Source organism: Mesocricetus auratus, unplaced genomic scaffold, assembly GCF_017639785.1.
Source record: "Mesocricetus auratus isolate SY011 unplaced genomic scaffold, BCM_Maur_2.0 Super-Scaffold_100006, whole genome shotgun sequence".
In the NCBI taxonomy this organism is placed as follows: domain Eukaryota; kingdom Metazoa; phylum Chordata; class Mammalia; order Rodentia; family Cricetidae; genus Mesocricetus; species Mesocricetus auratus.
In genome coordinates, this window is record NW_024429190.1 from 88,078,126 (window position 1) to 88,101,353 (window position 23,228).

A 23,228-nucleotide genomic window follows, 5' to 3' on the forward strand; every position below is an offset into this window, starting at 1 on the left:
GGGAGATCTTTGACTCTGCTGGGAATCTCACTTCTCACAAAGAAAGCCTGGGCTGCTGAAGACTGCAAAGGACGAGTGAGCTACACTGACCAGGCTGTTATCAGCATGAATGTGGAATGCCCCTGAGTCTTCAGAGACAGTATATATGACTTGGACTTAAAGATTCCTAATGATACCAACAGGTCCTTCACAACTAGCCTGTCTGGCTGACATATACAAGTTATCATATGCAAGTTGAGGATGATCTCATGGTGCCCAACCCTAAGCAGATGGCCAAGGCTGTGGGTGAAATGCCTTGTAACTGCCCTTGCTCAAAGTGAACAAGACTGGCTCTCTCATCCAGTCTCTGTAGGCATGCAAGCTGGCCCAGTATAATGGTTGTGGTATCATGGTGTTCTATTGCTCCTGGGGAGACTGAGGATACCTTAATTGTGGATCTTCTGGTGATCACATCATGTATTGAACATATCAAGACCTGTGCATGTGCCTGGCAGATACAAGCAATAGACCAAGTACAATCAGATTCTCAAAATTTGATGGGGAGCTTGGTGTGAAGGCTAAGTAATAAACCAGAGGCTGGCAATCCCTGGAACACTCAGTCACCACTGGCTGCTTAGACCCTGTCCCTGATGTCACAAAGGGAGCTTAAGGCCAGCCCAGTGCCTGTTAGACCTCTGTAGTTACTCTCCTGCCATGCCCGCCACTTCTTCCTTAGAAGATGAAAGCCAGGGCCTTCCTGGAAATTTCAGTTCTGTAATCATGTGATTAGTTCCAATCATTGTTTCTGTCACCTCAGTTCTTATCTAGTGTCTAGAGTCCCCAACGTCTGGTATGATCTCTTGGGTGGCCACAGGTAAGACTCCCAATGGCCTCAGTGACCCATTTAAAAGCAAAAATCACTCCATGAAAGAAAATAAGAACAGAGGATATAAGAGTATACCAGATATTGGCAACCGAATGTTTATTTATTTATTTATTTATTCATTGAAACAGGGTCTTTCTATATAGCCCTGGACCTCGCTCTATAGACCAGGCTGGCCTCAAACTCAGAGATCTGACTGCTCCAGCCTCCTGAGTCTGGAATTAAAGGTGTGTGGCACCATGGCCAGCTCCAAAATTTGAATAATCACACTTCCATTACTGTTTGTTATTCCTGTTTTTACTGTTATTGCCTGCTGGGGATTGGGCCAGGGCTGCATGCTAAGCAGCTCATGTGCTCCTGAGCTACACTCCAGCCAGCCTGACGCTTACGCCTTCGGCTGAAGCGGGAACCCGGTTTCATGCATGCTGGCTGCAGTTGTGCACATTTGCTTCCTCCTTCATAGAAAGACATTTCTGGTTAGAGACTGCTGCTGTGAGTCCTCTGTGACGGAGTGGTTAAGCTTTCTGCCTCACTAACAGTGTCTGAGGAGACTGAAGTGCAGCGCTCCCTCACGTCTCTGCCTTGTACATTGTACACGGCTGCAGTGCAATCTTGTTGAAGTAATCTCAGGAGCTCAAGGCTCTGCTCTAAGAAGACACTTTGGGGCCAGCGAGATGGCTCAGCTGGAGAGATGCTTGTGGTACAGCCTGGTGACCTAAGTTTGATCCTTGTAACCTCTGTAAAGGTCCAAGGAGAGAACTGACTCTGCCATGTTGTCCTCTGACCTCCCTGCCACGAATGCACACCTTCACTCACTCAGCAAACACACACGCTAATAATAAATATAATTAAAATATGCTTTAAATTATTTTACAAGCAAATAGTGCAAATACTCTGATAGTCACACACACACACACACAACACACACACTTTCTAATATTTTTGCCTCTTGAGGAAAAGAAGAAAACTGCCTTCTAGCCTCGGACCTAGGAATGCGTACTGAAGCACTGTAAGTGGCATTTCTGTAAGAAAACTGTCAACTGCCTTTCAGCTCTCAACGTGTGCAGGTGAACTGCTGTATCTTCGGAGCAGATGATACAGGCAGTATACTCATAAAAATGTTAATCTGGGACTAGAGATGCCTCAGTGCAAAGAACACTGGCTGCTCTTCAGAGGACCAAGTTCAGTTCCTGGCACCCGTACGATGGCTCACAACCATCTATAACTCCAATTCCAGGGAATCTGGGACAACTTCTTCTGGACTATGCAGGCACTAGACACTTCTGAGGCATACATACATACAAGCAGGGAAACACTCATACACATAAAATAAAAATAAATCTTTAAAAAGAGCCATCATTCTGGCTACTTCTTTTAAAGTTTTGTTCATACGTTTTTTCATATACTAATGCGATAGAAGTATAATTTTATATGTCTTTCTCGTATTCTTACAGGTGAGGGCAGATGTTGTTAACATGTCTGTATTGATCTAATTCCAGGAAGAGATGGTGTATGTATTTGCTAGGAGTGAAAAGTCTACATTTCCAATCTTCATAACAGCCATTCTGACTCAGGAAAAACTTAATCCTCCTTTTCCTGCTCTTCCATCTACTACCTGTTGTGCGTGCTAGCTGCGGTCCTTCAAGGCCTTCCCATGACTGTCCTGTGCTAGCTACACAGTCCCTCAATGCCTTCCCCTCCTCTGTCTGGTTGTCTAACAACAGTGTTCCAAAATGTGCAGGAAATGCTTACTATTTGCAACATTTTGTTTAAGAGAAACTGAGCAGGCAGTGGTAGCGCACAACTTTAATCCTAGCATTCTGAAAGAGAGACAGCTGGATCTCTGAGTTCAAGGTCAACCTGGTCTACAGACGGAATTCCAGGACAGTCAGGGCTACACAGAGAAACCCGGTCTAGAAAAACCAAAACAAAAAACAAAAAACAAAAAAAAAAAAGAAAGAAAGAAAAAGAAAAATTGAAACACAGTGAACAGACTGTATAACACTTTTTCATAATGGACTTGAACAATTTAATTTTCCTCTGAAACTATTTATGTCACAAAAATTATAAAGGTCACTTTTAGACATAAATTACACAATTACAGATTTTGTCAAGGTTAGAGGTGTTAAAAGCGACAATAAAAAAGCTAGATAGTTGGTCCTCCAAAGGAAGAGAACAACATTAGCTCTCAGGACCGAGGCTGAGCAGAAAGCCCATCTGATCTCTGTCCCGACTGTCTCCCGGTAACACTGAGTCTCACTGGTACTGCAAATGTCTCACAGTCTTAGAGTTCGCCATTTCAACACTCTGGTTCCACTATGTCTCAACCCTGCTGTTGACCAGCCAAGAAAGCTTTCTTCATTTGGGTTGGCCCAATGCCCACATCGGGCCACCGCTGTGCCTGTGCGGTTCTCTCTGGGCCTCTATTCATGGGGAGCTCTCATGGTCAGATATACCTCAGCATTGCCTATACTGAGATTTCTATCTTTCAACCGACCTCCCAATACACGCTGCTCTAGATGTGGAAACTCACTGAATTCAATGTTCTGACGTGCAAAAGATGACTGTTTCAGATGCGGAGTGGAACAAGCATGCCTTTTCAAGGAATGTAGCGTCCCACCATCTCAGTAGCCCACTAGTTTGTATCACCTGTGAGTACACTCTGTGTCCTCCTTGGCAATGTCTCCCCTGCCTATCTCAGATCTCCATACTCATCGTTTTCATCATTTTCTGAACTGCGCTTATATTACCTTACACTTCTGTGTGTGCTCATCTTTTCCCCCCATACAGACTGAGGGCTATCTGAGAGCAGGGCATGTACATTTCTTTAGAACAGTGTTCTCAACCTTCCTAGTGCTGCAGTCCTTTAATACAGTTCCGTGTGTGTCAGAACACGGTCAAAAGGATGACTCATGGTGAACAACGCCGTGGGGAACTGTGGGAGAGGCACCAGGAAAGAAGAAGGCAGACCACCTTTTACCTCAGGTGCACTTTGTTCCTTGGATTGTTCCTGGACATGATTTCATGCCTCCTGCAACTGATATTTGCACTCAATTTTTAAGACATGTTCATTCTTGTTGGATGTCAGATCACAGCTATAGAACCCAAACTGGTCAGTGTACCCTGATTTTGGATATGGCTTCTGTCTTGTTTTTATGCCTTCCTAGATATAATCTGTAGCACATGCCAGGCAATTGTGTTTAAATTGGTCTGTCCTAGGAAAGTTCTGGGAAAGGGCTGCTCTGTTAATATTTAATGTATACTTACTGATATTTATTTACATGTTTTCCTGGCCCTGTTTTTGTGAACTCAACAACCTTCCTTGGATCACTGCTTTCTTTGTTTCATTCGAGTATGAAAGCACACTGAAGCTGGCTGGTGTTGATGCACATCTTTAATCCCAGCACTTGGGAGGCAAAGGCAGGTGGATCTCTGTGAATTTGAGGCCAGCCTGGTGTACAGAGTGAGTTCCAGGAGAGCCAGGACTGTTTCACAGAGAAACCCTGTCTTGGACAACAAAACAAAACAAAAGAGTTCATTGAAACTTAAATCAGGTTGGATTGTTGTCCACCCCATTCTTTCAGGTTCTCAGACCCCAGGTCCAGCAGGCATCTGTGAGAGTTGACGCTCATGCTGTGATGACTCCCCAACCATCGAATTATTTTCATCACTACTTCATAACTATAATTTTACTACTGTTGTAAATTGTAATGTAAATATCTGATATGAGGTCACAACCCACAGGTTGAGAACCACTGCTTTAGAATATTCCCAGGGTACCAACCACTATACACATCTAGTAGGGTGCATGCATGCGTGCGTGCATGTGTGTGCATGTGTGAGTGCATGCGTGTGTGTGTGTGTGTGTGTGTGTGTGTGTGTGTGTGATTATTGGGTGAATAAATGTTATTCTTTATAAGATGTCTGAATATATTTAGTAATTAACATTTACTTTCTATTGGATCTTAATTTGATGAAAGCATCTAAGGATGTCTAGCCTAAGGAGTGTGTGGTCATGATTAGAGAGTGGGTTTTGATTCTAGCTAGAGTTACCTGTGCTGGTGAGTTCCTGATTCCATAATGAACTTCAAACACTTGCTAACATCAACTCATTTGCTAGTGCTTATAGGTAAGGACAGCCTAGGCAGGTGAGACTCCTGGAGGTGGCTTGGTGGAGAAAAGTCACAATTCTGTTCCCTTTGTTTTCAAACCTGATTTCAAAGTAATCAATCTATTAATAAAGCAAAGAGGCAGTTACTGAACTCTATGGTTTATGCACTTGGGTCTGTATTAAGTCCTAGGAGAGATGTGAAACAGAACACACCCTCCTCAGGTCCTGGTCCTCTCTTAAGACCCTGCTGATGCCTTCAAATAGACTTGGGGTCTGATCTAGCTCTTGCTGTGCTGCTATCCACAGGGCACTGCTTGGCACATCTGTCTCCCATGGTGCTAAGTTCCACAAGGAACAGGGTTGCACTTGTCTGCTATTCCCAAATAACCATTCTTTACTTTTTAATATCTTGAATATTGTGATTAGAATAATTTCACATGTTTAAACAGATCTAGAAATAAACTTTAGGGGACAAAAGACCTTTTCAGGCAAGCAAAGGGCAAGTAAGAGAATCATTCTGTGGTAAATGACAATAAAATGTTATCGGATGGCAAAGAACAAAGATTTTTAGCTCTACTCAACTCCATTATATTAAGTTCTGTGTAGTATGAAAAATAAAAGGACCTAGAGACAAATATTGGGGTTTAAACGTCAATCTGAATATCAGAAAAGCAAAGTCACTAGCTCTCAACTCTAGCTTAGGTCGAAAGGGCTGATCCACTCAGGAGCTCTTCACCAAGCCTCAAACTCTGCCTCTCCCCAGGGTGGCCGGAGAACGAATGCCTTTTACTGAGACCTTGCTTCTGTTTTATATATTTCCCTAATGTTGGGATTAAAGGTGTGTGTGTGATCTGTTACTCTTTTAGACTGATTCAATCTTGCATAGATCTGGCAGCCTTGAACTCAGAGAGAACCATCTATTTCTTAATCCTGAAGGCAGTACTAAGAGGAACGTTCATAGCAGTAAGTGCACACATTAAAAAAAACTGGAGAATAGTCACACTAGGGAATTAACAGCACAATTAAAAGCTCTAGAACAAAAAGAAGCAGGAAATAAGCAAATTGAGGGCTGAAATCAATAAAGTTGAAACAAAGAAAGCAATACAAAGAATCAATGTAACAAAGAGTTGGTTCTTCGAGAAAAATCAACAAGATAGACAAATCTCTGTCCAAACTAAATAAAAGGCAGAGAGAGAACATGCAAGTCAACAAAATGAGGAATGAAAAGAGGGACATAACAACAGACACTGAGGAAATCCAGAGAATCTTCAGGTCATACTCCACAAAATTCGAAAATTTAAAGGAAACGGACAATTTCCCGGATAGATATCACTTAACAAAATCAAGAGCAGATAAGCATTCTAAACAGACCTATTACCCCTAATGAAATAGAAGCAGTCATCAAAAGGCTCCCAACCAAAAAAAGCCCAGGTACAGGTGGCTTCAGTGCAGAATTCTACCAGAAATTTGAAGAGCTAATTCCAATACTCTTCAAAGTGTTCCACACATTAGAAGCAGGAGGTTCATTGCCAAACTTTTTTTCAAAGCTACAATTACCTTGAGTCCTAGGGTTAAAGGTGTATACTGTAGGCATCTAGTCTGTGGACCTGAAACGGTGGCCACACCCCTATGGGAAAGAGAGGAGCTTGAGGCCTGGCTTTCCTTTGCCTGCTCTTGTGTTGGGTCCAGTAGGAAGAGCAGGGAAATGCCCTGGCAGAGTCTGTTATTTTATTCAGGGCAGGGCCTAGGTCCTCCTCAAGAGTCCAGGCTGAGAGAGCATCCCTCATTGTGGGATAGGCACTCAAAGTCTATTTGTACACCAGGGATAAATACTACCCAAAGTCCCATAGATTGCCTAGGCCTCCTTACTGATATCCACATTCAGGGGGTCTCTATCAGTCCCAAGCTTAGGCTTCTTATTGGCTAGTTCTGTCTTAATTATTAACTCATTTCTATTAATCTATGTATTTCCACGTGGTCTTATCTTACCTGAGAAAGGTCTGGGGTCCTCTTACTCCTCTGATGTTCTACATCTAAACTGCTCTGTGCCTACACCTCCCAGAGTCCTACTCATTTAAGACCCGCCTATCTTCCTGCTTCATTGGCCACAGTGCTTTATTCATTAACCAGTAAAAGAAACACATGTACAGAAGACATCCCTATCAGTGTACCACCGCCTCCTAGCTTCTGGCTGCTGGAATTAAAGATGTGTGCCTGGCTTCTATGGCTTGTGGCTGATTTTGCTTTCTGAATCTTCAGGCAAGCTTTTTGTTTACTTTTATTTTTTTTTTTGAGACTGGGTTTCTCTATGTAGTTTTGTAGACCAGGCTGGACTCAAACTCAGAGAGATCCGCCTGCCTCTGCCTCCCAAGTGCTGGGATTAAAGGTGTGCACCACCAACGTCTGGCTTAGGCAAGCTTTAATAAATCATGAATAATATATCATTACAGTTCTGTTTCTTTTATTAACAAGAAGAATGATAGGATTTTAAACAATACTCTAGAAAAGGTTCTCAAATAGGTCATTTCTTGTACTTCAAGAATGATGCTAAGACCAGCAGGGTCTAAGCGTGGGAATGCTGACACCTGAACTATGTGCATTCCAAATCCTTTCTAACAGCTTCTTTACTATTAGGAGACAAAGCAGACACAGAACTCCAGCTCTTCACTGCTATAGGGGCCTCGGTCCTTTGCAGCATGAGGTCACATCACATGTAGGGTCTCATGCAGAGTTTCCATGAATGTGGGTACTATGTCAACCAGTTACACTCCTGGGACTGTCAGATCCTTTGCTTATATCCACAGGTGATGTACTGGCTGAGCTTATATGCAGTTCAATCTGGCAGAACATTAATATCCATGGACTGGCTTGGCATTCCTAAATTGAAGCTTTATAAGGAAGTTTTATTCATTACCAAAGAGACTGTAAACAATAGTATCTAAAGCTAAATTGGGCTGTTGCCAGATTTCCTTGAGCATTATCCAATGGGCAGAGATGCAGTTTGGGAAACATAGAACTGGCCTGACAGCAAATTTTAGCCTGTTTTCTGTTGTGACAACAAGAAACTTGAGACTGGGCAATTTATAAAGAAAATGAGTTTGGTTTGCCTCAGTTCTGGAAGCCAGGCCTTTGAGAGGTTGTGTCAGGTGACAGACGTATTGCTGATGGGCATTCTCCGAAAAGTCTCAAGTGTCCCACAGCTAGGCAGAACTTCTGAGCTCATCAGATAGAACTAGTCCCATTGGACAATTTCCCCATCTTAACTGCTCCCAAAGTCCAGACATGCCAGCTGGACTGAGCTGCTGGCCTCAAGAAACCTCACCCTGGGAATGACATTTCAGCATGAATTTTGGTGAAGTTATTCAAAGCAAATAAATGATGCTGGCACAAAACATTGCCACATCTGGATTGCTGAGCATTTTTACCAGTGGCAAGAGGCACAAAAGAATGGCCCATCAAAGCTATGAATGAAATAAAGCTGCATGAACAGTTACTGTATGGTTGGAGTTTTATGAGGACAACACCGTCAAGAATCCACTGCTTAGGACAGATCCAGAACACGACAGTCCCTTAGAATCTTCCTTGTGCCTCCGTCCTGTCACAACTAACCCTAAAGGCAGCCACCTTTCTGCTTCCTGCTTATCCATTAGATTTTCCTGTTCCTTGATTTATAGATGACATGAATCAATAATCTCATGGCTTCTTTCTTTGAATGTCATTCCTGTGAGGTTCATGTGTGTTGCACATTCTTCTACCTTTTTACTTCATGATCATAAACTATTTGTTATATGAACACAGCACGGTTTGTCCATTCTACTACATATAGGTCCCTTCCTCTAGTAATTTTTCTGTTCAAATAAAACTAAATGCCAGTTTTACAACATGCAGAGGTGGAGGCAGAGAGAAAGCTCACACACCTGCTCTAAGTTTGGAAGGAAAATGAACATGTGTATTAAGCTTTCCTGATGTGACTTCAAACTCTGAAGTTATAAAAATGGTATAGGAAATTAAGCATGTTTATACTGCAGGGGATATCCACATGAAGAAATACTTCCTTCTGGATTCTTATCTTGCTCTGCAAAGTTTTGGTTACATATGGAGGTTTATTTAAACCTATGCTGAGAGATGATAATTATTTGTTCATAATTTGTGTCAGAAGATACATAAAACATTGCCTACATACTTTAAAGAAACCAAGAACATCAATTGTCTAACAAGATGGAAGTAGAGAAATTCTAAACTTCTTTAAGATGAATTAATTTCTTGTTGAGACAGCCAAGTAAGTTTGATGTCAGTGTCTACAACAATTTAGAGGACTTGACGTTTTAAAGTGTAGCATATTACTTTCTGCGTGGTCTTGTGAATGCCACTATAGCAGACATCTCTGTAGAATAGAAAGCTCATGTCTTCAATGTATACCAAATTCTCTGGGAGAAAGCAGAGCAAACAGGATGAAAAGAGTCACAGAATGCACACTTACTGGATTCCAATATTATGAAATTCAAAAGCCAGTGGTGCAAAAACAGATTTCAGAAATGTTCAGGTATGAAAAGAAAGGGGAATAGTCATTGGTTCCATCAACCCTACTATCTGCAAGACAGACAGGCTTTTGCTTTCACTGAGCTGAAGGAGGGTAGGAAGAAAATGCAGTGGATCATCCACTTGTCATCAGGAAACACGGGGAGGACCCTGAAGATGAGGACTGAGGAATGACTCTGGATGGGACCTGTGTCAGTGAAGCACAGGATTCCAGACATCAGAAAAGAAGAGTATAGTGGGGTGGCAGGAAGACTGCCCACCCAGGGCCCTGTGCCCGTGGGCAGGAACTCATCCCGTGGATGAGACACAACAGTCCCACAGACTGCTGACGCGGCTCTTCTTTCATGCTTACATCTGTGTGCGGCAACCACACACGAGTAGTGGCACTGAGACCATTTTCACAGCCTGTTACCTGCTCTTATCACCCTCTGCTGATCATGTCTGCCCGTCTAGTCCACCTCCTATCCTTTTTTGTACCGGCAGCCACAACTCCTGCGTGTTCATGGCTGTGACGGTCATGTGATATGAACTGTCTGTTTCTGTTATGAAAATACTAAGTCCAAGTTGGGTGTGGCGGCGCACACCTGTGATCCCAACATTCTAGAGACTGGGGCAAGAGGATAAGGAGTTTAAGTCCATCCTTAGCTACATCCTAGCTTGGGCTACATAAATCAAACTACAACTAACTAAGTACAATAATCTACAGAGTTGGAAAGAATTATGTTGCCTAAGTTTTTACAAGTTTGGAGACTGTATTGAGGTGCTAAAGTAGTGCAGCTTCCTACAAGGCAACTCTCAGTAGGAATAATGAAATTATGACACACATTCCTTCCTCCCTATTGGAGTTGTTAACATATTTTTGATGAGCAATGTTGCAACTGCTTAGTTTAATACTTGGGAGAATAACCTATTGATTCCTATTCTAGGATTTTATCTTATATATATTTTGTACACATATCCCAAGAGATACCCAGTAAAATATTACTTGTGATTGAAAAAAATCAGGAATAATTACCCATCATAGGGAGACTGCCGAGGTGACAAAGCACACAGTCAATGAAGTATTATGCAAGCATGACACAGACCCATATGCATGGGACAGCCTTCTGGATACTCAGAATAGGCAATGGGGCAGAGTAAGCATTAATAGCACTGTATGTACCTTGGGATGCTTGGATGCCAGTGCACACTTGGTGTTTTAAAAACTATTTTAAAAACGTAATATTCTGGTTTTCTAAGTAAATTGATACAACAGAAAATTTTCCAGGAAGAAAGGAAATAAGAGAAATAATGGGAATGAAAATACCTTGTAAAGAACACACTGCTGTATGCATTCTCTTCTGGACATGCTGCTGTTTTACACACCACAGGGACAGACTTAAAGTAAGTTAGTGGACAGGCACATGGCATATACATATACTGGTCTGTAAATACCAAAACAAAAACCAAAATCCTTATTTAGCTCTTAATTCATCCCTAGAACAGAAGCCAAATATGAGCGTTTCATTTGCCTTAGCAAAGGCTGTCAGGGAGACCTGTGAAGTCCAGATGCTAGTACCGTGACTGGTAGGGCTTCAAGGCTCAGATGGACAAGGCGTGACAAGTCAGGGATTCAGGATGCCAGGAGGTCCCTGGCCTGGTATTTACTAGCTATAGGATAATAACTGTAATCGCTTCCTATCTGTAAGATTAAACTTCCTGTGATGTCAAGTTTTGAAACAGGAAGTCCGAGAAAGGTCATTCAGTCCACCCCCTGCAGAGACCTACTTGAACAGCAATAAATTACTAAAGCCTGATTTGGAAACCCAGAGGGATTATCTGCCCAGTCCAGTTGTTTTCATAATTTATTAGCAGTAAGCTATTTCTCTTACCAAGCTATTTTACGTAATATTGTATGAGCCTGCCAGCAATAATACTTCACATGAAAAATATCTTTCTAATCTCCAAGTACTGAGAACATGAAAATGAGAAAATATTACTTTCTTAGTTTTTCCAATAATTAGTGTTTTCCTTTGGGAAACTCATTCTGGAAATTTACAGATGCAGAAAAATTCAGTTTGGCTCAACAACAGCACATTTTTATAGGTGAGATCACAGTAGATCTCTATCTACCGACTCAAGGACGCACCTTGAGCTCACATCTCCAACCTGAACTTCAGGCCTGTCTAGCTACTAGCTGGGCACTCTGAACACGTCTCAGCAGGTGCCAGTGAGTTCCTCAGAGGCAAAGCCCATGCTATCACTGAGATCAGAACCCTGAGTCCTCACAAAAATCAGTTGCTAATTAGTTAGGATTGCCATTGAGAACACAATGGTTGTCAGCCAGGCATGACACTGTTCGTTCAGGAACTTTTGGCAACTTCTGGGGACATTTCTCTTTGTCCCAAGTAGGCAAAAAAGAAATTAATATTGGCACATTGTGGGCAGGAACCAGGAATGCCGTCATGTATACTACATCACAAGGGACATTTCTACACAGTATATAGTTATGCTCACATGTCTTATATGCCCAGATTGAGAGAGGCCTGTCCTATTGCATGCTGGATGTGAACTCTACCCTTGCAGGGGCCTCCTCTTGCTCATTCCTGTATGTTCAGTGTCTGGATGGCTACATGCTGTGCACTCACAGAACAAAGGTGAAGAGTTCAAACACCACTGCTCTTGTTGGAGTCCCACAGCGTAGCCTTACTGCTTTTCTGGCCTCGGCCATGGCACTAACTCCTCAGTGCTTTCCCTGTCTCCATGCTTCTGGACTGCACCTCACTAGCATAGTTAACATCTTTTCTTTTCAGTTCATATTTGATTATTAAGTAACTTGGTTAGATCTGAATGAAAAATCAGAGTACTTCCCCCTCCAAATAAGATACACTCCAAATGAACTTAGATGTATTTTAAGATGTATGTAACTTTTATTTAAAAAAGTATTACAAAAGCGTTTTAGTATTATTCTTTATTTAGTGTGTGTGTGTGTGTGTGTGTGTGTGTGTGTACACATCACTGAATGTGTGGAGATAAAAGGATAACTTACATGAGTTGTTCCTTTCCTTCTACTATGTGGGTACCTGGGATCACATTCAGGTTGCACACCTGGTGACAAGCTATCCCATTGGCACCTTAATATTTTTCTTAATTTTGTAGATATAAATATTTCTGCACATATATATAATTTGAATACTGTTTAAAAATACACTAGGTATACACTTTACCATCTCTTTTTGGAGAATGTTCTCTGGTATGTACTGTTGCCTAGAAAGACACTTTCTAGTACTGGGTGTGAATATTGACCCAGCATGCCTGCTGTGTGCACAGGTTGCCTGCACAAGTAAAAACAACAAACATTCTTGTCATGTACCTGAAAACTCACTCATCTTGTATGAAATTTGCAGATCACCAGGAAAGCAAAGAAAGCTATGTGTTTCTATTCCACAAACATAGGACCTGTTACCTAGCATCGCCCTATAATTAAGATGCATGTTATTGCAGTCTCTGGAACACAGGACATCATGAAAGATGTCACAGAACGTCATGAAACTGTCATAGTTTTTTTGTTCTTGTTTTCTTTTTTAAAGAAGGTGTATTTGTACAAGAATATAACATAGCCTGTTACTACATTTCCTGGTGGTTTTATATGGAGTGGGACTTCCAAGAAAAAAGTACTTTGACATCTTTCACCAAATGGGCAACTGGAGAGCAGGACACGTGAAAATGCAAATCACTCCACTTCTTACTGGTGTCAAGTAAGTTCTGGTTATAACAACTGTTACAACATGCTGTTGGAGATTAAAAAAAAACCCAAGGGCGGAATAGGGAAATTCTGTCCCATCGTCAAATGATGATGGCCATGATGTGAACTTTTAGCTTTTCTGCAGGGCAAATTTGTCAACCTTTATCAAAAACTCTACAACTGTGCAAGCTTATCTACCCAGAATTTCATGTCAACAAATTTAGCCTCAGGGAGTAAATGTACAAGAATACAAAGTATGCTAATTATCAGGATGCCATCACATCACCGATTATAATACAAGTACTGACAGCAACTTAAGTGTTCAGCCACAGGAGACCAATTCTATTTTGGTACATTTATACAATGGAGTATTATGTAGGCTCTATAATTGTAATACAGTGACATATTCATTGGAAATATGTAGCACCAGTAGAGAATACAATAATTATGAAGCCATGGAGAGTAAGGGACTGTTTTGATAAAAGTTTGTGCATGTCTGTCAACATGATACATATCAATATGCATATATGAAAAAAGAATAAAAATCTCCACAGGGATATACTAAAACTGTGTGAATAGTCTGTTTTGGGGATTAAATTATAGGCATTTTTTCTTTTTGCTTGTTACTATTGCACTTTATTCTGTAACAAATATACAGAATGCAAAATTAAAAATTTAAAACACAAGCACAGAAATACTTGAAATATGAATAAGAAAATAAAACCCACAGCAAAATACAAAGCTACTTGTATTTCAAACATAAGCAGATATCTGAATCCTAACACTAAAATATTTCTCTGTACTGAAAAATACCAACGACACTAAAAACTATTTAGAAGACATGCTATCAGCTTATTATACTTTCCTTTTTGGTCATAATGTACTATTCCTAGACAGAGGCCCATCCAACTGGCACCATAACAGAGAAATATTACTGGTGAGTACATGACCTCATTTTGAAAAACCAGGTACTGGAATGTGGGGTCTTCAAGCTGATGCAGCCCTCCCCACACTCCCAAAGCTCCTGTGCAGGAGGAGATGCTCCAATCTCCCAGACCTTCAAGCTGCAGTAGTTCTGTTTCACACTGAAGGGTTGAAACAGAGCTTGCAGCAGGAGCAGTAACAACAACAATAACAAACACTTGCCGTGTTTGTTACTTGCTGCTAATATGCTTGGCATGGATATCTAAGTAGATAATTCAGGTTCCAGAGTGGAGGGAAATGTGGCATCAGGCAGAACAGGGACACCCGGTCAGAGAGGCGGGCGAAGAGGGCACAGACAGCCCTGAAGGAGGTATGGCATGGGAGAAGGGGCTGAGGAGGCCTCAACACGAACATAGGATTTAAAGGGGCAGCAAAGCCTTGTCTGGGCTGACCGGTGTCTCCTTCAGGGGATCTGTCTTCAGCATCCAACTTTAAAACTGCTAACTTAGAAGGTGGCATTTTCCTTTTCAAATTTCCTATATGATTCTGGGAAATGAACATTTAAGTTGTGGTTTCAGCTGCCAAAGTCAAATTTTTTCCTTACAGATTGTCCACACCAGTTCACGGTCTGTGGAGACGGTCTGTGTGACACGGCTTTCTTTGGACACTTGGGACAAAGAGAAGCCAGTGTCTTGGACATGGAATCAGAGTGCACTGTTTAAATGTGGGTCAGGGTTTTCTCATGAAGAACAGACATCTATATCCCTGTATCCAACAGCTTCTGTCGCATTCAGTCATCCAGGATAAAGTGGGAGCTGGTCCACACCGCGGTCCTGGCACGTCTGTCTATAGGACATTTCTTTCGTGCCCGGGTACTCATCAGTAAACCCTTCAGGGCAGAGTATATGGTCTGAAGATTGCTGATGCTATGCTGCTAGAAAACCATGCCACGTCTCACCTGAGTTCCTACATTCACTCAGAGGGCACCCCACTAAGGTTAGGACAAACCCCTTACTAGGTAACCAAGTCAGCTGATGAAGAATGCTCACAACCCCCCACCCCTGCTATCTCAAAGGTTAACAGATATTCCCACAGTGAATATCTCAGCTAGGACACTCCTAAAAAGTGTCCTTAAAGGTACAAGAACCCTAGTTTCCCAGCCAAAAATTCTATTTATAGGACTATAAAGGAAGTCGTGCCTATCTTGATTGATCATGACTTACTTTTTCTGATTCTCAGACATGGCAAATTCTATCTCTATAGTTTTATTTTATGTGTGTGGGTATTTTGTCTGGATATATGTCTATACACCACATGTAAGCAGCACATGGCGGTCAGGAGCATGCTGGATCCGCTGGAAATGGAATTTTAGACAACTGTTAGCACCATGTGGGTTCTGGGAGTTGAACCTGGGTCTTTTGGAAGAGCAGGCACTGCTCTTAACTACCAAGCCATCTCTCTTGTCCCCTCTATCTCTGCAGTTTTGGCTTATCCTCCTGTTGCATCAAAGCCTCTTCAAACACTAAATTCTTTCACCCAATTTAATACTTCTTACTTTGCCTGATCTAAAAAACGCGGTCACAGAGGTGGATGGGAAGGCTGAGATGCTTACCTCCCTGAACAGGTCCCACCAGGTTTATGGGCAGCACAAGTTCCTGACTACACTGTCTCTCTTCTTCACTCTGCACCCTAACATTAGAGGATGCCAGAGGAAGGCCCTCATGCCCCTACAAGGACAGCAGGCACTCCAGGTGACTTATAAGCTGGTCCAAAGTACAGTGGAAGGATCAATGGTTCCCATCCAGCCAAGGGAGGGAGTATGCACTACAGTCACTATGGCTTTGCCATGGAAACCTAGTAAAAGCAGGGTCTAGGCAGCCTCTGCGGTGCCAGCAGTGCTCTGGGCTTGCATAAGCACACCGTGTAATGTGCTAAGGCACCAAGGTTTGGGGCTGACTTCCCAGCCCAAGCCTGACACGCTGCTTTGTTTCCTGCACAGTGCTGACAAGTTACTGGAGTTGTTACTTTTCTTCTTCTTCTTGTTCTCCTTCTCCTTCTCCTTCTTCTTCGCATCAAAATGCTCTCTGGGCATCAATGGAATGGAAGGAAGAAAGCCAAGAAAAAGAAGGAAGAGCTGGGAGGGCCCTGGAAAATGTGGTGAAGGCCAACACAATGCAGACGACTGCTTCTCTGCGCACAGGGAGAACTCACAGCAGATGAGCATTTCCTGGTGACTAACAGACATAGCCACTGAACTCTGGGGCTATCCTTCTCCAGAATGGAGGGTAAGTGCTAATGGCCAGAGGCAGGGGAGAGAAATGAGAAGATATCTTAAAGTATACCACCTCATCTTAATAAAAGGAAGTCCCATATCCTGACTGATTGTACTCTTGACTTGTAGTAGGCATGAAAAAATTATTTTCCATTAATGGGTTATTTAAAAAAATATATACATGCATATACATACAGAATGTATACATATTTTGGCATTAGGGATTGAACCCAGAATTGCACCAAGTTATGCTTCCAGCCCTCAGAATAGTCTCAAATGAATTTTCTTGATGTCACTGCAGTTTCTCTGGGTGTCACGTGAGCAGCTGAGCTGTGCAGGCAGCAGAGTCGTGCAGATGTGGTAAACATGCCTCCTCTGCCTGTAGTCTGGCTTCTGAGCCTGACTCAGGTCCAATCCCACGTTCCCATTTTACTCGCACAGCAGGGGATTTTCTGTAATATTAACTCACATGCTACTGAGAAGCAATAATGGGGAAGAGCAATGGAACGAGTGAACACTGAGGTAGAGGAACAACGTGTAATTTCTCACATTCTGTTTCCTTCTGAGCATGATGTGTCCTGGGAAGCTGCCTATCCCAACAGAGCAGATATACACCACATACATACCATACATTTAGCATGTGCATACCCAACACAGATAGCTGATAATAAGTGAAAGCATCATACTGACCTTAGGGGGTTTAAACGGATAGTCTGGTGAAAAGGTAATATCAAGAAAGAACACTCCTCCTTCATAGACAGATCCTGGGGGTCCCAATATGGTTGACCTCCATTCATAAATGTTGTCTCCTTTGGGTCCAGCACTGAAACAAGACACACAAATGAAATGTGATTAGAAATTACATAAGGTTTGGAATTAAAAGTATATATTTATGGTAACAATAAATTAAGTAATTCCATAAAACACAGCAAAGTCAATAGGTTACTTTTATTATCTACCATATCATTCTTGTCAACACCATTCTTCTGTAAACTGAACATGCTGATATTACTTAGTGCAAGGGAGCAGAAGGCTCTGCTGTACTGCTCACAAACCAGACACCATGGAACAAGTTTCTAAGGACCAGCCGAGTATACATATGATATAATCTGTAAAGTCTTGAGAAGGGTGACATAACCCTGGGGGCCATGACACAAGACTTCCAAGTAAGAAACGCTAATTCAGAACAGCTGACATGAGCCTGCACTAAGCACGCAGAATGCTGACATCATGATACCAGGAAACAGCCACAGAAGACCCAGCCCTGCAATATGCCAAACAAGAGTCTCTTCCTCCTCCCGCCATCTCCTGGATGTTAAGAAGTGACAGTTTATCTCCTGACTGTATTTTATAACATTGTCTCTGTTCCCCCCTAGAATAAAAATTCCTTGAGAAGTAGAGTTTGCATACTAAGTACACATTTGTCGGACAATGGCAGGCTATAGCTGAGCAGGTTACATGACTATGACTGGCTAACATAAACCTGTGTCTCCAACAAATTCACTATGGAGAATAAAGCCCAATGTAAAAGTGAGCAATGTTACTTCTTGCCACTGAGCAGCCACAGAATGAGTAAAATTCAGCTTTCCAGGTGCTGGGGACGTAGCTTGGTGGTCCAGCATTCATTTTTCCCAGCACCCTGAGCCTGATTTTAGAGTCACTGTTTCCCCTGCCCACAAGGACTGGGAGAAACACAGAAATGACCCAAAAGGTCTTCCTGGGTTCTCTCTGTGTTATCAGGTTATTATTTATAATAAAATCCTCATATCATGTAATGAGGTGGGCAATACTGTGAATGCTTAGGAAAGATTGTACTCCAAAGTCAATAAGCATTGATCATAACCAAGATGAGACTACATAGTGATAAACATTTTAATGTAATTTACCTCACTAACAGATCAAAGTAAAAAAGAAAATGTTACTCTTACAGTTTACAAAAAAAGAAACTTTCTCCCTTTCCTCCTTCCCTCTTCCCCCTTTCTCCCTTCAACTTGCTTCTCCCCCATCTCCTCCTTCTCTTCCATGCAAAAATAAAATCTATGTAGTCTCATGTTTATAAACTAAAAAACAATATCTATATCATGTAAAACTCACCAAATCTTAGGGCCCAAACAAAAATTCTTATGAATTAATAGGAAAAAGACTAAAATTCTGCCAGAAAAACAACAGACATTTCTAAAGGATGGAAATAAAATTAGTTTTATTGCTTAGTTTCATCAAAATTTGGAAAATAATTCAATTGGCAAAAACAAATGCTTAATGAACAAACTTCATGGTGATGAAGACTTGGGAACATCTGGTTCCTACACTGCAGATACTTTTTCAAATATGCTGGAGAAGAGAACCTTGGTCTTCAGAAAGAAAGAAAAGGAGGAGGAAAAGTCTGTCCTTTGCAGCGTCATGGGTGAACCTGGTAGGTGCTGAGCTCAGCAAAGGCAGATACCGAACAGCAAATGCTGCATGTTCTTGTATGTGCTAGCTACAACACTGGTCTCACAGAAATAGAGAACAGAACAGTGGCTTTGAGAGTCCAGTGTGAAGACAGCTGGTTAGGGGGTGTGGGCCAGGTAGATAAGGAGCTGGATGTGAGGGAGTCCAGGAAATTGAGTGGTATCACCAGAACCATGTTTCCTGGTTGGGCAAAGAGAGACAGGAAGGAGCCAAGGAAACTTCAGTTGTATCTTGGCAGCTGTGTCATCTTTTTGTGGATAGACATCCTTGATGCTGCAGTTAGGGTCTTCCTGCTGTATCAGAAACTAGGGCATTAGGGCACTTTCCTAGCTGCCACACATGTATGCTAAGGGGATGCTCTCAAAAGACTGTGGCTCCATTATTATCTGTATTGTGTTTTTGACCCTCTCCCTCCCTTCCTCTTTTAAAGAGGACCATGAACAGAAAGACCCAAAAAGAGATAAGTCAACCATCATGATTTGGGAAAGAAAAAAGTCACCTTAGGCCATCAACATGCCAACCTATTTAAAGGTCACAGAACTTTCTTAAAATGCACAACATGGGATGATGCTACTCCTTGGGTCAGCCCGCTCCAATCGCTTCCTGGAGCACAGTATTGCTTTGCTAAGTAAACTGTCATTGTTTCTCGGCAGAATTCTTCATTTGAGAAGGCAAGGACTCGGCGAGAGAAAGCTTTCCTGGACAACATCTTTCAGGAGTGTAACTAAATAACAGAGAATCAGTTTTGATAAAGCTTTCCTGGACAACATCTTTCAGGAGTATAACTAAATAACAGGAATCAGTTTTAATGGCTGGTATCACAAGAGGACAACTATGGTATAGTTGGGAAGAATTCATTCAATATTTCAGTGTTTTCTTCTAATGTTCCAAACACATAGAAAAGGCTAATCTCTGAGGTAAAGGATACACCAGCCAGTGCTCCAATCACGACACACATCTATGCTGGTATCACACGGTGCCTTGTTCTGTGTATAATGACCATTTCAATTAAAGATAGAACATATATTAATAAAGAATGCAGACTTTATTTCAACTGAACATACTCCTGTGATAGAGCAGAGCATCTGCACTCAAACCCCACTGGTGTATATGCATCAGAGGTCATTGCAATAGCAACACTGGCAGCACATCTATCCTAGCTGGAGACAAATGACTTACCTAGAGGAAAGCTGTCTGGCAGGGAGACCCTGCACAGCAGCAGAAGACCCTAAAATTCAAATGCCTAGACAGGCAGCACAAGACAAACCGGCCACAAAGAGACTATACTGTCTTCACAACTATGGTGTAAAGCAAGAAACTGAACAAGAGTTCAGATGAGAGGTTTCTTGGTCTTCTTCTATGTCTTAGTTACCTTTCTATTTCTGTGATTAAAATACCATGACCAAGGCAGCATAAAAAAGAAAGCATTTAATTGGGGGCCTAGGGCTCCAGGGGACTAGAGTCCATAACCATCATGGCAGCATCATGACACAGAAGTAGCTGAGAGTTCACTCACATTTGTTCTGCAAATAAGAGGTAGAAGCTCCTAATCCTCCCAAAGGATCACCATCCGAGGAGCAAGTATTCATCTGCATGAGCCTGTGGGGCACCCTCCTTCAAACCACCATCTACTTCTTACTGTGTGTGGCGATCTTAGAGCAACGGCTGCTAATCTAATCACGGAGTGTCAAGAATGTTCAATTACATGCATCAAATTTCATATAGAGAAAAATATGTGGGTCAGCAAGGTGGCTCAGTGGGTAAAGATGCCTACTGCCAAAACTGATGACAAGAGTTTGATCCCCAGGAAGTGCACATTGGAGAGAATCCACTCCTGAAAGTTGTGTACTAGGCATGTATATGTACACACACATACACACATCCATGCACACAAAGTAAATACAAATGTAATAACAATAAGGAATGGAAAATATATTCAAAAGGCTATAAAGTGCAATGTGAATTGAGTAAGTTCTGTGATCCTACTTTGCATTAAAAACTGACCTAGTGTCCCACAAGCTGTAAAGTTTATGAATTACGACAACCGGCACTGACAAGAGGCCCCCAAGGGTACAATATTTGCACTTATATCTCTGGAGTAACTAACAGTCATTTAATTAGACTTAAAGTTTGCTCAATAGTAGAGAATTCATGTTGGTACTATAAACCCAGCCAACTACTCATGGCTGGTGAGGTCATGGAACTTAGTGGAGAGCGTACTGCAACTACCACTTTCTTAAATCAGTAAACCAGTATAATTCCCAACTGTATTCTAAATACTAACCCTGATACTCACACACACGCGCAGCTCCCCCCCCCCATCATCAACGAAGTTTCCTTTGGAGGCATATAGAGACAATTACAGATATTCACAGCTAGTCATAAAACTGAGGACAACTGATTTTGAGATGCCCAAATTCAGTTGACACAACCCCTATGTCTAAGGGTCAGGGAACATCATAGAAAGGGGAGCTACAAACCATAAGAGAAAGAGGCCAAGGACATCCACTATATATATGACAGGGAGGTTACAATCATTAAACATAAAAAATATGGTTGACTAAATAAGACCTACACAATGACAACACAAGCTGATATACAAATGGGGCTGGGGGGGTTGGGGGGAATCTCACAAGGTCCTACCTACAGATGAAGAGCTGCAGACAACGGCTGTGGGAGAGGGAGAATCAAACTTCTCCAGGGAGAAGTTCCTTGATAGATTATCCAATCCAGCCCTAAATTAAATATGGCGACACTGAGAGTCAGCAGGTTACACACACACACACACACACACACACACACACACACACACACACACACACATAATGAATTTGAGAGTGGGGTGGGAGGAAGGATCTAGAAGGGGTAAAGGGGTAAAGAGAAAATGATGTAAACACAATATTCATGTATGAAATTCTCAAAACAAAACAAAACAAAAATCTAAACTGACCCTGGACTGAGGGTGAAGCTCACCGGTAAAGCACCTGTCTACTGGGTATGAGGCTTTGAGTTCAATTTCCCACACCATAAAAGAATGAACACTATTTTAAAAAGACATGGACTAGAACGACAGACCTCACCTCACAAGTGGCTGTGTGAGAACAAGGGTTATGGCAGGTTGGGGAAGCAAGTCACACAGAACTAGCGATGAAGATGAAGGCCCATTCAATTTTATTTCAACTATTTGGATTCTCTTTTGGCTTTAGATTTATTTTTACTGTGTGTGTGTGTGTTTTTCCTGAATGTATGTGTGTGCTCAGTGCCCATGGAGGCCAGAAGAGAGTGTTGGGTCCCCTGGAACTGGAGGTATTGATGGTTGCAAGCCACTGTGTAGGTGCTAGGAAACTAACTCAGGTCCTTTGGAAGAGCAGCAAGTACTTTCAATCACTGAGGCATCTCTCCAGCAACTCTCTTTCTGTTTTTGAAAAGACAATGTGAATAAAATCACAGCCAGTCTAATTCACTGCAAAGGGAATGATTGAAATACATTGCAAAACACTGAGTCGAGGGACCAGAACAATATTCTGCCCCATCCTGCCATTGGCTGAGCTGGTAGTGAGGCAGATGACTGCATGCCTCCCAGGTGACAAGGTTGCTTTCATAGCAACAGCCTCTTGCTGCTAAATGAGCACACTCTTCAGATGAATAATACAAATACTTCCATTTTGAGCTATAATTAAACCCACTATGAATATAGGAGTTTACCAGGAAAAAAAGCTTAAGGAGAGTAAATTATAGGTTATAGTTACAACATTATCTCAAGGCAGATGAAGAAAGTCAGTTAAAAAATACTCACCTACGAAACTATGTACAAATACTTTCTTCAAATGTGAAGACATAATTTCCAGGAATCACTTTGAGAAGTTTTAAGATGATGTTCCAGGAATGGAAACCAGGGGTAGTTACATAATGTAGGTCAAGTGAATTGTCACCATCCAGTGCCATCAAGAGAGGAACTCAGGAGCAGAAGACAGATAAGTTAGCAAGAGGGGCTGACTGTGGACTACTTAAACTAAGTTTTTGCTAGCAGGGTTGTATCTGGCTTTCAATCAGAAATCCAGATTTTATTCAGGTCAGTTGCCTATGCAGCTGAGGCTGGATTAAAATCAACACAGCTGATTTTACCACTTTGGGTTCTCTGTCTGGTCAAGGTGTGTCTTTTAAAGACATGCTAAGTCAGTAGCAACAAACAGTCTGAAAATCTGACTTGTGTTTTCCAAGGCACACAAACCTCATCTGCCTGCTCAACACACAGACTGCACCTCAGCTGTCACTCACTCCCCTTGTCACCCTGGGAAGCAGATTTGCACGACTTTCAGTCTTACAGTTAGGGTAGTGGCACTAG

The 23,228-nt window shown here is 42.0% G+C and overlaps 1 protein-coding gene across 1 annotated transcript in view; it reads right to left on the minus strand.

The window, feature by feature from the left end:
* Ube2e2 (ubiquitin conjugating enzyme E2 E2) overlaps window positions 1-23,228 on the minus strand; it is a 288,237-nt gene that overhangs the window by 46,506 nt on the left and 218,503 nt on the right. Inside the window, exon 4 of the mRNA XM_040747649.1 lies at window positions 17,123-17,255. Within this exon, the coding sequence (XP_040603583.1) occupies window positions 17,123-17,255 (133 nt within the window). The remainder of the gene's footprint in view (window positions 1-17,122; window positions 17,256-23,228) is intronic.